Below are 13,099 nucleotides of genomic sequence, written 5' to 3'. Positions count from 1 at the left end.
TACCCAAACAAAATATCCATTTGAAAGGACCTATTAAATAGTGCTAGGTTTCCATATTCTGAATGGCTTACAGATACTTTACATATTACTTCTAAGAGGACCTGATTTTCATGTAAATAACTGAGGAGTGGACCTGAAAACTACTGTCAGGTAAAGGCTTTGACAATGTCAGACCCTCACCTGTGTTGTGGTATCTATTTCTGCCAATGACATACATAGACAAGACCCAAAGTGAACTATTCAATTAACAGCCACAAGTTCTAGGCAAATTGCTCCTCTCTCAGCAGTTCCCTCATGTCTCTCTTATATTCTAAGATCTTATTTCAGTAATATTCCTTTTACTGCATTATTCTAACTCCTGCTACATCTATTTAATTTGCAATCATAATTTCTTCAAAGACAGTGGACACAAAATAGCCCAATATAGTCAGCAGACGTCTGAAAACCATCGGGTTACGCAGTACCCAATGAACACAGAAACCATGTGGCTGGTATGATCTAGGGAACCTACATGACCTAGGTTAGGAGAAAACTTGAGCTAGACATGACTCTGGGGAAAAAAGGAGGAAATGCAGCAATAGAAAGGGCCACTTTCCAAAACTATGAAGTTCTGCCAAAACTCTGAAACTGAAGAATTCTGTTAACAGCAAGAAAATGGCTGAGAATTACCCACTCCATTAAAGAGGGAAACATTAACAGCACACCTCAAAAAGGGAAAGAATATAAAATAGTGAAGCAAAATTAATGGGGAAAATACGTAGTCAAGGAGGCAGCAAATGAGCTGAGAAGACGGTTGAGCCCATGGCATGGACATGCTGACATGCGGACACCACACTACAGACTGATCCACGATTCCAAGCTCTATAAATTATTAGTAAAATGTGATTTATTTGATTGTCTTGTAAATTTCTGAGTTAGACAGATGGCAATACCTTACCTTTCTAACGTAAGAAACAGCATCTTCCTCCGTGTAGACCTCTGCGCTGACCCCTCCTCTCCTGCGTCGGGCTTTTACCACTGGGTTGGGAGGAGGAGGGGAAATCTCGTCGTCATGAGAATCAGACTGGGAACTGGACTTCTGCCGAGCCAATATTTGTTTGCATTCTTCCTGCAAAGCAAAAAGAGACAAATGAAGCAGCTCTTATGTATGTAAGACTCGATACACTCTTCTGCTACAACTCTCAGCAACCACTTCATTTTTACGTTTATACACTTGTCAATTTAAACACGTGCACTGGTCAAAGAAAATTAAAAATTTAATATGAGCAGCAGGAAGGACTGACACTAACTACTATACGGGTATCATCAATACTTGACCTGTCCAACTCTTGCACACATAATGGAAACCAATGTACTATAAGCTGCAGACATTTCATTGCTGCTACTCCTGGATGAGAAAGAAAAAGAACAAACCTCTTTTGCTTACTCTCCAACATCACAGCTGTTATTTTCTTAGTTGTCTTGTACATATCTTGGTCTCTTGCAAATAGAACATACCAGAAGTCACATGTCGATATATTAGTTATGTTTCTTCATCTTGCTCTGTTTTGCAGGCTTACTATCACCAGAAAGAACAAAGATGCTCCCTACTAGAGAATTTCTGCCATGTAAGAGATTTACAACCAATGGTATTACTTCCAAGAAAAAAAAATAAAAATCCAAGGTAGGCTCCAGAGGACTACAAAAAATGACAGCTGGCTTAGCATCAGCTGGCCAATAGGGAGGTTATTCTCCAAATTCCACATTCATGGAACAGAGTTAAATATGAAGGGGAAATCCTTGGAGAGATAGTAACAAGAGCAGGAAACAGTACACAAGATCTTCAAGATGGGATGTGAGAGTTGCAAGATGCTGTCAACTCATACACTGAGTTACCTGATTTCCGAAGAACTGGGACAAACAAGATTACCTGTAATTGTAATATTTTCAGACACAAAATCATTAAGTTTTATGTTAAAAAAAAAAAAAAAAAAAAGCTACAATTGAGCAGAACTGCTGGTTCTACACACACATGGCTACTGCACCTAGAAGTTTGTGTCAGAGCCCCATCTCCTGTTCTTCCGCTTCCTGCTGCCTCTTCGGTGCCTGCTCCACTTGCTCCTTCTAGCCTTCTCTGACCTTGACAAGGCAGGGGGGGAATGGAAGCGGGACGGACCATGCGTTCAGCCTTCAGCTTGTCCCATAAAGGAAACTGAAGTGTTTGTGCAGCAGGGAGACATGAGCATTGTCAGGAGGCACACTGACTTGCACAGCAGTATTCCAGTAATTTATTTGCTGTCATCTACTCTATTGTCACATGCATTAGATGCACTCTGATAGCGTTATGCTGATCGATGTATACACAGTCAGCTATCAGCACACTACTCACTGAATGACTCTAGTATTTTTGAGAGCATTTGTATTAGCAGAGTTGCAGGCTACACAAAAGAAAAACAAAAATATATCAATGCTGAGGCTCCTGCACGCCCAGTAAAATCAACTTCCCTTTGAGAGAGATACCAGAACCCGGCCTCTGTCTTATACAACTAATTACCAAAGAGACTGAAGAATTACAGCTAGTAAAAGGAGGCAGTGGAGGAGGAAGGATCTGGGAGTAGCAGCGCTAGACATGTGGCCAATTACCAACATAGCCAGTTGGTCTTACTGACACAGGAAATGAGTTAGAGTTAACTCATCAGGTATGACACTAGAAGAGTGGTACAGAAAATTGGCAAAAGTTCACAGTTTTAAAGCTTGCAAGAAAAACAGATGATTAATATATGTTTTGCCACCGATGTTTACAAATGTCTGACAAATCCAGTCATGCCACTTGTCTTTTCTGGTTTTGTTCCAGTTTCTTTCTTCACCATCACTGACATTGCCCCTGTTATTAACTTAAGGAGCCTTTCACACTGATCTGCAATGTATTATTGAGAGTTGAAATAAATAACAAAACAGTATTTCCCATGTTGCATAGTTCAAAGTAACAAGTCACACATTCTTGTTTTGACTAAAGGATTATTAAAATATTTAAGAAACAAGCACAGAGATAAAATTGGGAGAGCTGACTAAAGATTTGACTTTTCAAGGTCCTGACATGCCACAGAAAGTGACAAGTTCTTTCTGATGTCTGTATTTTTATTTTTTTTTTAATTGGGATTAGTAGACTACAACTCCTGGGTCATAGCACAGTCAAATTAGGTGATGTAAGCAAACAAAAACAAACAGGCTGACTTCAAATGTATTGCATTCTTACTGGAACTCTTCCGATTCAAATTTCAAATAATAGTCCTGTATATGTAACAAATGACTCAGCTAGATCTTCCTATTGTGTAAAATCTGCAAGTCTTATTTAAGCATTCTCATCAACTTCTTCCCCACATATAACTGATGACTACCTCGAGCTTCCTTAATTACAATTATACACTTGCAGAAATACAAACATTATAAATAAAAGTATGTGGGCTATGTGTTTTCATTATATTTGACACCTAGTCATCAAAACCAAACCTATGACTGAAGAATTTGAAATAATGTTCGTGGGTATTTCAGCTCATGGATCTCTGACAGTGTAACGTTCTCTTTTTGCACTAAATGAACAAAATCAAATGCACCTTCTTCATTAGCTTAACTGAAAGGTAATGAATACCCTTCTGAACTGTAAGCAGTTGAAATTATACTAAAAGGTAATTAATTACAACAAGAAGGCAGTCAGGTAACTATTTAATTGTATGCAGCATTTTCACAGCTCTTTTTATGCATGGTACATGCACTCACAGAGAAAAGCAATAGTTTACCCCATTTGAATGTCAAATATACACCTGTTTTCCAGTACACTTGTATAAAAGGCACTTCTAAGGAATTAAGAAATATCATCTCCTCTGCCACAGCACAGATTTATACAAGAAAGCAAGCTCAGTGAGATAAAATTAATATCGTAAAGCATGCTTTTAAACCCAAATACCTTTTAAAGCCAAAACGATATTAAAGGATTATAAAAGTGAGTTACCATATGATTCATTTTAAAAGGAAGTCTCTTCGCTACAAACTCCTTTTATATAAACAGCAGATAGTTGACTGGCTGGCTTTTCCATATGCCGCTATTTGTAGTCTAGGTAAGATTTCCATTACTGAACTAAAGAGTGCCTTTTGAAAATAAAAGCACAGACTGTATCCTGGGTTAAGCTTCCACAAAGCCGTCTTCCATATATCCTGGAGTAAAAGCTCACAAGCACAGCAAGTACTTTAAAGGAGGAACGGACCCTCTGAAGAGCAGTTCTTCAAACAGGGATCTTCAGACACGGCTTGATGTGGACGCTTGTGCAGAACTCACTTTCAAGTAAACACCTCACCATCTTTTGTTGTCATGACAACAGGCTATCTCACTCGCTATTCAAATGGCACAGATAATTCACAATGACAGAGCAATCGTATTTCCCAATTATGCCCACCTTAAAATGAGGTACTGGCTTCAGTGAGTTGCTTCTGACCTGTGCAGCAGGGTAAGATGCAGCTCTCCAAAAGACAGGGTCTGATTCAGCTGTCCGTGTTTCTACATCCAGCGGCATTTTGGGTGACCTTGCCTGGCCTTCCGCTGCCAGTCCACAATGCCAAACCCTGTGCTGTACATACCAGCCCCAGTGGGCATCCTGTGTAACTCAGGGAGCATTAAATAGCAGCATGGGCCACGTGCACACAGATGACTGAAGCCTCCTGAGTCATTGCTACAGTCCAGTATGTGATATATTACCACACCCCAAACCTACAAACCATCACTGCTGTGTGACAGTAATGTCCTGTTTCATATACATCTAATCTAATCCTACTTCTGGGAAAAGCACATTGCAGCTGATTAAAAACTTAGCTGAAGTTGTGAACAAACATCTTCCCTGTGATTTCTGTGGGAGATGGACTGTAAAACTGGAGTACCATAGCTGACTTCAATGCTAAGCAAGCCAAAAACTGGAAAGGTAAGAAAATATATCATCTTTGCATCAAATTTAAAGAAAACAGAACCAACAAATACATCTGTAGTGGCCCATTTATCTTTTGGACATTCACCTCTGGCTAAGACAATGGTGCTGCAAGAGACTGATGTATAAAACACAGGAATTTAGCATGCTGTCATCAGTGCACAGGGTCACTGCCTTTCCTGATTAATGTTTTTAGGAGTTTTTAATGAGTTTAAACACTGTAAGTGAAGCGACCACAATGCTAAGCAAGTTTTTAGCTTTACCCTTCCTTTCAGACTACTGCTGAGGAACACAGACACTTCCTGACCCAGCAGCTTTCTTCTCTCTTAGCTGGAGCATTTCCAAATAGAAATTCGCTTTCAGTAGTTCCTCTCCCAGTCTCTCCTTTCAGGCTTTGTCACTGTCTGGAAACACAATGTTTAAGTTCAAGGAAGGATAGCACCTGAAAAGGCTCCAAATCACTGTATAGCTTTACAACAACATTCCAGGAAGACTTTTAAAAGCAAGTCAGCCGTTAGGTATCACTGCTCACTACCTCCGCTCAGCTTCCTACAACTTACTCATTGTGTTCAAAAGGAACAACACAAAGCGCACTCTAAATGAAGTATTTTCTCTCTTTTTTTTCCCCCTTAAAGCACGCTCAAAGTTTTCTGACTGACAGACCTGGAATCTGCTTTTGTTTTATCCACAGCAAATGCACAGCCTGGTTCATATGCAAGCAACTAATCTCTCTTTGCACTGGAACTGACCCAGAGGAAACACTATCATTTCTGCAGACTGACAATGATTTATAGCAAACCACTCCATTGGAAGCACAGGAACGACTGATTCCATCACTGAAAGTGAGAGAAATTTGGGAGGTCTTAATGTCTTTCCCAGTCTTTTCCTTGTCACAGTAGACAACTCTACTATCTTTTAAGATCATTCAGGCTTGTAATGCGAGACCTTTCACACAATCCTCACCATTGTTCCACTGCCTTCTGGATGTTAAATGCTTTCTTCTACAGCATCACTAAGAAATCCCTTTAACATCCACCCCTCTTACTGATGTCTTTATCCATTTCATACTTATCTACGACTTTGATTACTACCACTGCAGCTTCCATGGCCTCTCTGCATCTTAGTTCATTCCCAATTTCCAATCTAGTCAAAAGCCTCCTGCCAAAAATCCACCTACTCTTCTGCAGCTCTTCCTGCATCCTTTGCCTTCTTGAATCCCTTTGCTGGTGCCCTTTTACCTCCTGCAACATGTTAACACTTCTTGTCCTCCCCTTTGGCATCTTGCAGTATCTCGACACATCACCACCTCTTCCCTTCTTACTTTATCATATGTAAGAAAGAAAGCATACACAAGAAAGAAAGGTTATCTTACAAAACACAGACTGTATTTCTGATACTTAAAGGCTTTTATAATCCAAGAGAACTGTAGCCAACACCTCTGATTTTTAAAAGCCAAATAACAATGTATGCATGCATACCTGGTATAAAAAGGAACATGCCCACAGAAAGCTCTATTTCTACTGGATAAAAGTAATTTAAACTATAATGCAAGAATACTGTGGTTCATTTTTCAGCAACAACCAGAATGCCTAAGTCACTAAAGTTTTTAATCGCTTGATATGTAATGCCAAAGCTGCTTATTTATTTTTCATTCTAGCCATCTAACACAGCAGACACTTATTCTGAAAGAAACTCCACCAAACTTAACGAGACTTATTACATGAAGAAGGCAGAAACGCGCCACCAGAGCACAGGCAAAGAAAGTTAGTAATTCAGGTTTTTGACAAAGAGGGTATCATAAATGCTAGCATGTCATGTTGCTCCTCAAAATACTTCTATTGTGTAGGCCTACTTAGCGTTTAGAAGCATTCTGACACCCTCAGATCAAATGTGCTGCTGAAAGCAGGGATGGTTATTCAAAATCACGTGTTCCCTAGGTTATTCCAGAATGGAAATCATCACTAAAACATTGCCACATTTTCCTCTCCTCCATAAAATCCCACTCGATTTACTCTTCACAACTTGCCAGTAAATCAAAACCAAAACATCTATGGGCATATTTTGATGTCGGGTTTCCCAGAGCTCACTTTCTCCACTCCCTAGCGTCTTGCTTAGGGGCGATGTGGAGCTGGCAAGCTGAGCTCCCTGGGAGGCACAGAACCTCCCCAGCTCCAGCCTACAAAACTGTCAGGGTACTGCTTCAACCCAGGCTGCCAAGCAGCAAGCACAGAGTCACAGACAGGCACAGCACGAATTAAAACAGTAGTTTTCCCGCATTTCAAAACCTAACGTGCTTTTCTTAATTGGAACACAGCCAACCTTCAAATTATCTTAACTCTGCTGTGAAAACTGCTGTTCTCCACTCAGTCCTACTGCTGTTCACTTGGACGTTCCCAAACCCCATTCTGCGTGCCTAATTAAAATGAATTCATGCAGCATTAAAAATATTTTAAAAGAAGAAGCCATCTTTTTATGCAGTTAGGAGAATACATGTATTAACAATGAACTATTAGAGTACAGTGGACCACAGCATCTACATAACTTAAAAACACAAACAAATCCAAAATTTATCCTCATGTTGGAAGTCTGTTTTGGTTTTTATCATTTTTACAGTCTCTTTCCTTGCTATCATTTCTATTTGGCATGCCCCGCAGTTTAAAATAATTACTGTGGGAAAACTGTCAAAGCTTAACTCTTTTCCTCAAGTTATCTTCTACAACAGGGAGGCAATACAAGGAAACAATATAGTTTAGTGCCTTCGAGAAAAGCTACTGCCTAGCCTTGGATAGACAATCAGCCTTAACTAAAAGGCTCAACAGTTCTCAGAGCGCCTTGCCCAATGCACTATTGTAAGCCACACAGCAAGAGAATTAGGACAAATTATAGGAGTATAGTCTCAAAACTATCCATCCCATAATCTTACATTTGACCTTGTATGAAGTGAGTTGCAATGTAGTCCAACAGGCCCCTCAAACTCAAGCCAACATAGTGAAGGATTTGCTGGACTGCAGACAGACGCTGGGCTGGACGTTCAGCCAGCTCTGCAAGCACCAATTCCAATACGAGCAGGATTTCAAAGTGGGCAAACTCTTTTTTGGAACTTGATTAGTGCAACAGGGCTTGAGGGCCCCTAAATCAGCTCAAGGACTCTGCATCTGACAGAGCTGACTAAACTGGCTGAGAGCCTCTAACATGCTGCAGTCAGAGGTGTGCCTGAAGGGATGTCCCTGCTCCTAGCTGTAAGGGTCCATGAGCATCAAGAGAAGAAGAGTTGGCTGCTCTGTTAAAGGCAAGAGCCTTACTTTGGTGTGGAAGTTAAATCCAGTCCTATAGAGAGAGGATGGAACAGCATGTGTAATGCTGTAATTATCTACAGGCAGTGATGAGAACACCTGAGCAGTGGCCAGGCTACCAGCAGCTGGCCACGGAAGAGTTAACACGGTACCTGAGTTGGCATCCTCAGGAGACAGCAACAACACTAACTTGTGCCAGGACGCATCAAGTCCAGAAACCATACCTATCTTACACTATGGCATCACTGATAGAATAAGCAGTGTCGTTATTTTTATATAAATGGGAGTATTTCTTATAACATCTACTGATAGTACTGAAACCAGTTATATTTAGTCCAAGCTTCCCCTTACCGTGGAACTAAAAATGAAACAGGTGTTTTCAATTACAGTCAATAATCTAAATATAGATAAGGCACTGAATATTTGCACTATAAGCACTGAAAACTTCATCAACAGAATGTACAGACTGTACTTATATTCTTCCTAAAAACGATAACATTCATAAAGCATTATAATTTCTTCCTGAGTTACACTAGTCTCCTGAGTCTCCGTTATCATTTTTGCTTTTTTTTTTTTTAAAAAGAAAGCTTTCTAAGGGCAAAAGCAGCTACCTCAGTATAAATCAAAATGCTGGCATCCTCCCGAGATGTAGGAGCAAGACAAGATGAATTAGCAGCACAAAAAGATGTGATCTTGTGCTATAAATCTTCACGATGGTGAGCTGCACCTGAACAGTTGCAATCTGGCTGCATGCAAAGACTGCCTGAACTCAAAGTAATAATGTAAGCACATGGGTTTGTGGTTTCTGTTTTTTTTTTTTGTTTTTTTCTTTTTTAAAGGGAAAAGGGGCTAAGACTTGCTTTAAGTCACTGCATATTCTCTACCTGATGCTTAAGCTCTTAACATGTTAAATATGTTTTCCCCAATAAACATTCCTTTATGCAGTTTTACTTAGAAATTAGTTTAAACTCCATCAGAGAGATTTTTTGAATCTGCAAACAAAAGATATTGCCAATACTTTTTCTAAATATCAGCTGTCTAACATAACACCTATTGCACCGACTCAAATCACAATCCCACCTAGCCTTATATTCTACCTATAATAGCGGTTTAGGGAAAGAGCATAAAGAACATTTCAGGCAAAGTGATCCTTCTAGCATGAAACAATCAGTAATTTCAGGAGTTTCCAAAAGGGATGCTTTATCAAAGCTCCTGAGTTTAGCAGCTAACAATGGGTGTTCCCTCCTTTCAAGCATTTAATCTACTGGGACCATAATTTTGGTCTCAACATCTTCCTGTGACAATGTACTGTGCAAATTCAATGCACCTGAAAGCACATTTTTTTCCATGCATGTTTGGGGTTTTCTGTTTTTAAAAATTGCTGGACATCAGTTTCAATGGATTATAGCCTGTCCTGCTCAAGAAATAGGGAACTTCTGCTTTCACCTTCTTCACCCTTCACCTTTCCCTAAACCTCCTGTGTTTAGGAAAGTTTGCTAAATGGGTGGTTTTTTTTCTTCTACCTGTTCCAAGACTAAAACAGTCGCCTCTCCTAACAATTCTTATGGCTGACTACAGCAGACCCAGAGGTCTGACTTCAGCACACACAGAATGACCTGAGCTGATTTTAATCTAGCTCTCAGAGCTAATGGTATCTGAGAAGTGGCAGCAGCACAGGCTGCCCCAGCCTCCTCAGAACTGCAGTTATACAGCACCCAGTGCTTCCACCGTTTCTTTGTTATCAGCATCTTGGGTAGCTCAGGTATGTTCACACATGCTTTAGCAACATTTCTGACCAGAGCAGACACCACCCAACTGCTTTGCAAGCTTTAAAAGATGCAGAAATATTTTTCTTATTAATCTTTATCGCACTGCTTAGTGCGATAAAAGTGCAATTGATACATATTTTAGATAGTTTTTCTTCTGCAGGATTTTCCTTCCAACCCATAGCCTCTCCCTAGCTTATCTTAAAGGAATGAGTTATACTTAGCATAATCACCTACAAGAATTTAATTCACTGTTTTGGTCACATTCTGGTGTAAGTTCTGAAAAAAAGTAAATACTGTGCAAGACTACTGTTGCAGAATAGAAGTCTGATGTTCAAATACCTTTGGTCCTGAAACTATTATACATTAAAAACTGTACTTTACTAACTGTGAATGAATTTGCAGTTTAGAGACCTAGTTTATGGCAAATCCGTCACAAATTTTGACTTTATTTTTCTGCTCATCCGGTCTGTGTACCATACTGTCTAATACCACAAGGTGGAGCTACCCAAACAACCTCATTTTGTTTCATTTAATTATAGAGGTAGGGGCCAGGGTTCTCCCAAACTCTCTTTTTTGGATGGTACTGTAAGACACGCAGAATCAGCCTGAGTCCATAAAAGCACTACCAAATCACAGCAACCCATGGCATGAAGTACCATGTGCAACACGGTACTTCTCTTCTTGTATGTGCACAGGGCAACAGATGGCACCAAGAGAGCACTCAGATCTAGCAGGTATCAGAAATTACTTGCTCTGCCGGCAAAGCCATTGCACTAAAATACAGTGCATGCAAAATGGCTTCATCAAAATACTTGGTAATATATACCTATTACCAATACCTAAACATATATTGCAGGTTCCTCCCCTTTCCCCCTCTTTTGTGCTATTTTCTTCACTAGTTCTACTTCTTACTATAACTTTTTTTCTGTTGAAATAAAGTCCAGCTTAGCCTGGCAAGACAATTCCACCTTTGATCATATAATCATGGCACTAACCAGTCAGACACTAATGAAAGTTTTGCAATCTCAAGTATAGCTGAAAATAGAAGTCTCTGCCTGCAATTTCTTAGTAATTAATTTATTTTTTATAATGTAAGAAGTAGAGCTAAAAGATAGGTTTCCTGCTGTTTGATTTTTTTGTTTTGGTTTGGTTTGTTTTTTTTCCTCCCTGATATGCCTTGTTTAGTTCTCAAGTGAACAGGACATAATTACAGCTGTTAAAATAACACCGAAATTTCTTAGCTAACATCTATTCCCCCACTCCAAAAAAGCCAATTAATATCACTAAGGGAAGGTTTTCCTCACTTCATCCACCAACAAGAAGCTCTATACAGCCATAGAAAAATTTACAACAAATTATTCAAAAGAAAACGTTACATCATTTTAAAAGTCTCAGGTATCTAAACCATTTTCAACTCTTTTTTTGTGCTCAATGGAATGTTAAAGATTTGTACAAAGTAACTGTTAACATGATCAGAGCAGATGTCATTTTGAAGTTTGTAGGTCACAGCATATAAAAATGACTTGAGAACTACAATTCCAGAATACAGAAACTTAGGCTGACTCCCAGCATTACTTTCATCTTAAAGCAAGCAGGTCCTGACTGTATTAAGTGAACAGAAAAATATCTATTAACATTTTTCTACAATTATTTTCAAAGTTATACTTCTTTAAAAGCATTGTACTTGATATAATAAACTGCAATCCTAAAGGTAACAAAATTCTTTCTAACTTTGGCATTTCTCCAACTGAAAATGATGTCTGCAGAATCAAACATCAAACTTCAATCTTTAACACTTTATTCTTAAAGTATTTACTCATGTTCTCACTTTACAGCTCTCTCAGGCTGCGTCTACACTGTGAAATACAAAAGTGGCCCAACCATGGGCCAGAACACTAGCCCAAGACAGTCTGTACCTCTTAACCATTAGCTCATTCCCTGGCTCTGTTCTGAACTGCTTTGACCGACTCCTGCCAAAACAAACCTGGCTCTTAGACGTGTTAGACCAAAGAATGATATTTGGGGCCAGTGTCGTGGGGTCAGGGGTTAGTCCCTGGCACTCCTCCATCTAGCAGGCTGAAGGCAATGGACCTAACTGATGTCATTAGAAGAAGAATAGTTAAAAGCATTGATGAACTGGTCTGATCTTGCATATGATAATAAATTTTGCTTTTCTGACTTTATTTTATGAGAACTAGCAAAATGAAATGAAATTTTTTTTTGTACTCACCTCTGAGGTAGCTCCAGTACACTGATGTGGATCAAGCTCTACACATTTTCCATGAGCTCCTTTTTTAATTACTGGGAAAATATCCCACACTTCATCTCTAAACTGCCCACATGAGTTTTTGACAGATATACTGCTATTCTGCTGCTCTCTTCAGTGGAACATATTGTCTATTTTAATTAGACTGTCTATTTTAACATGACTGGAAAATAACCCCAGAATACCACACTGTAGTGGAAAGAAACATTACTTTGTTTTGGAAAATTATGCTTAAACTCAAGGATTTTCACTCCTCTCCCTGCACAGGAGTAAAATAAAAGTACACACACTGAGTTAATAGCAAATATGCCATATCATGCACAGCCCATTCCCATAAAAAAAACCTGTAATAGACAATTGCTAAACTCACAATTAAATTAAGACTCCTCAGCATAACTACATGTAACAACTATCTTCAAAAAACAGGATAAAACTTATTCAAATGACTTCTCTACCAAGTCAATCAAAATGTGGATATCTCCCACATTTACATAATTAGGCCTTGATTCTGCAACATATTCATATGTTGCAGAATCGAAAACTCATTGTTTTCTCACTAAAAAGGGCTTTTCTTGTCATTGTTGCACAGGAACACTGGATGAACTGGATGATGCTAGGAACATAATTAAGCTTGTTCATATCCAACACCAGGCAAATAGAAACCATGTCTCCCTTAGACCACCTCTGTGCAGAAAGAAGAAAAACACTGTACAAGACCCTTTAAATTTACAACTCGGGAAGGGATAGCTACTCTTCTGACCACAGACTTCCTTCCACAATATTACGCAACCAACCAAATCAAAATATTATCCTCCAGCA

At 39.2% G+C, this 13,099-nt stretch overlaps 1 protein-coding gene across 2 annotated transcripts in view; it reads right to left on the bottom strand.

The window, feature by feature from the left end:
• PRKAR1B (protein kinase cAMP-dependent type I regulatory subunit beta) overlaps positions 1–13,099 on the bottom strand; it is a 99,269-nt gene that overhangs the window by 83,393 nt on the left and 2,777 nt on the right. For both annotated transcript variants that reach the window (XM_032197458.1, XM_032197459.1), the window contains exon 3: positions 938–1,108. In XM_032197458.1, coding sequence (XP_032053349.1) covers positions 938–1,108 — 171 coding nt within the window. The remainder of the gene's footprint in view (positions 1–937; positions 1,109–13,099) is intronic.

Source organism: Aythya fuligula, chromosome 15 (assembly GCF_009819795.1).
Source record: "Aythya fuligula isolate bAytFul2 chromosome 15, bAytFul2.pri, whole genome shotgun sequence".
Taxonomy (NCBI): Eukaryota; Metazoa; Chordata; class Aves; order Anseriformes; family Anatidae; genus Aythya; species Aythya fuligula.
Note: the sequence above shows the minus strand (reverse complement) of the source record. Positions and strands in the feature narration are given on the sequence as shown.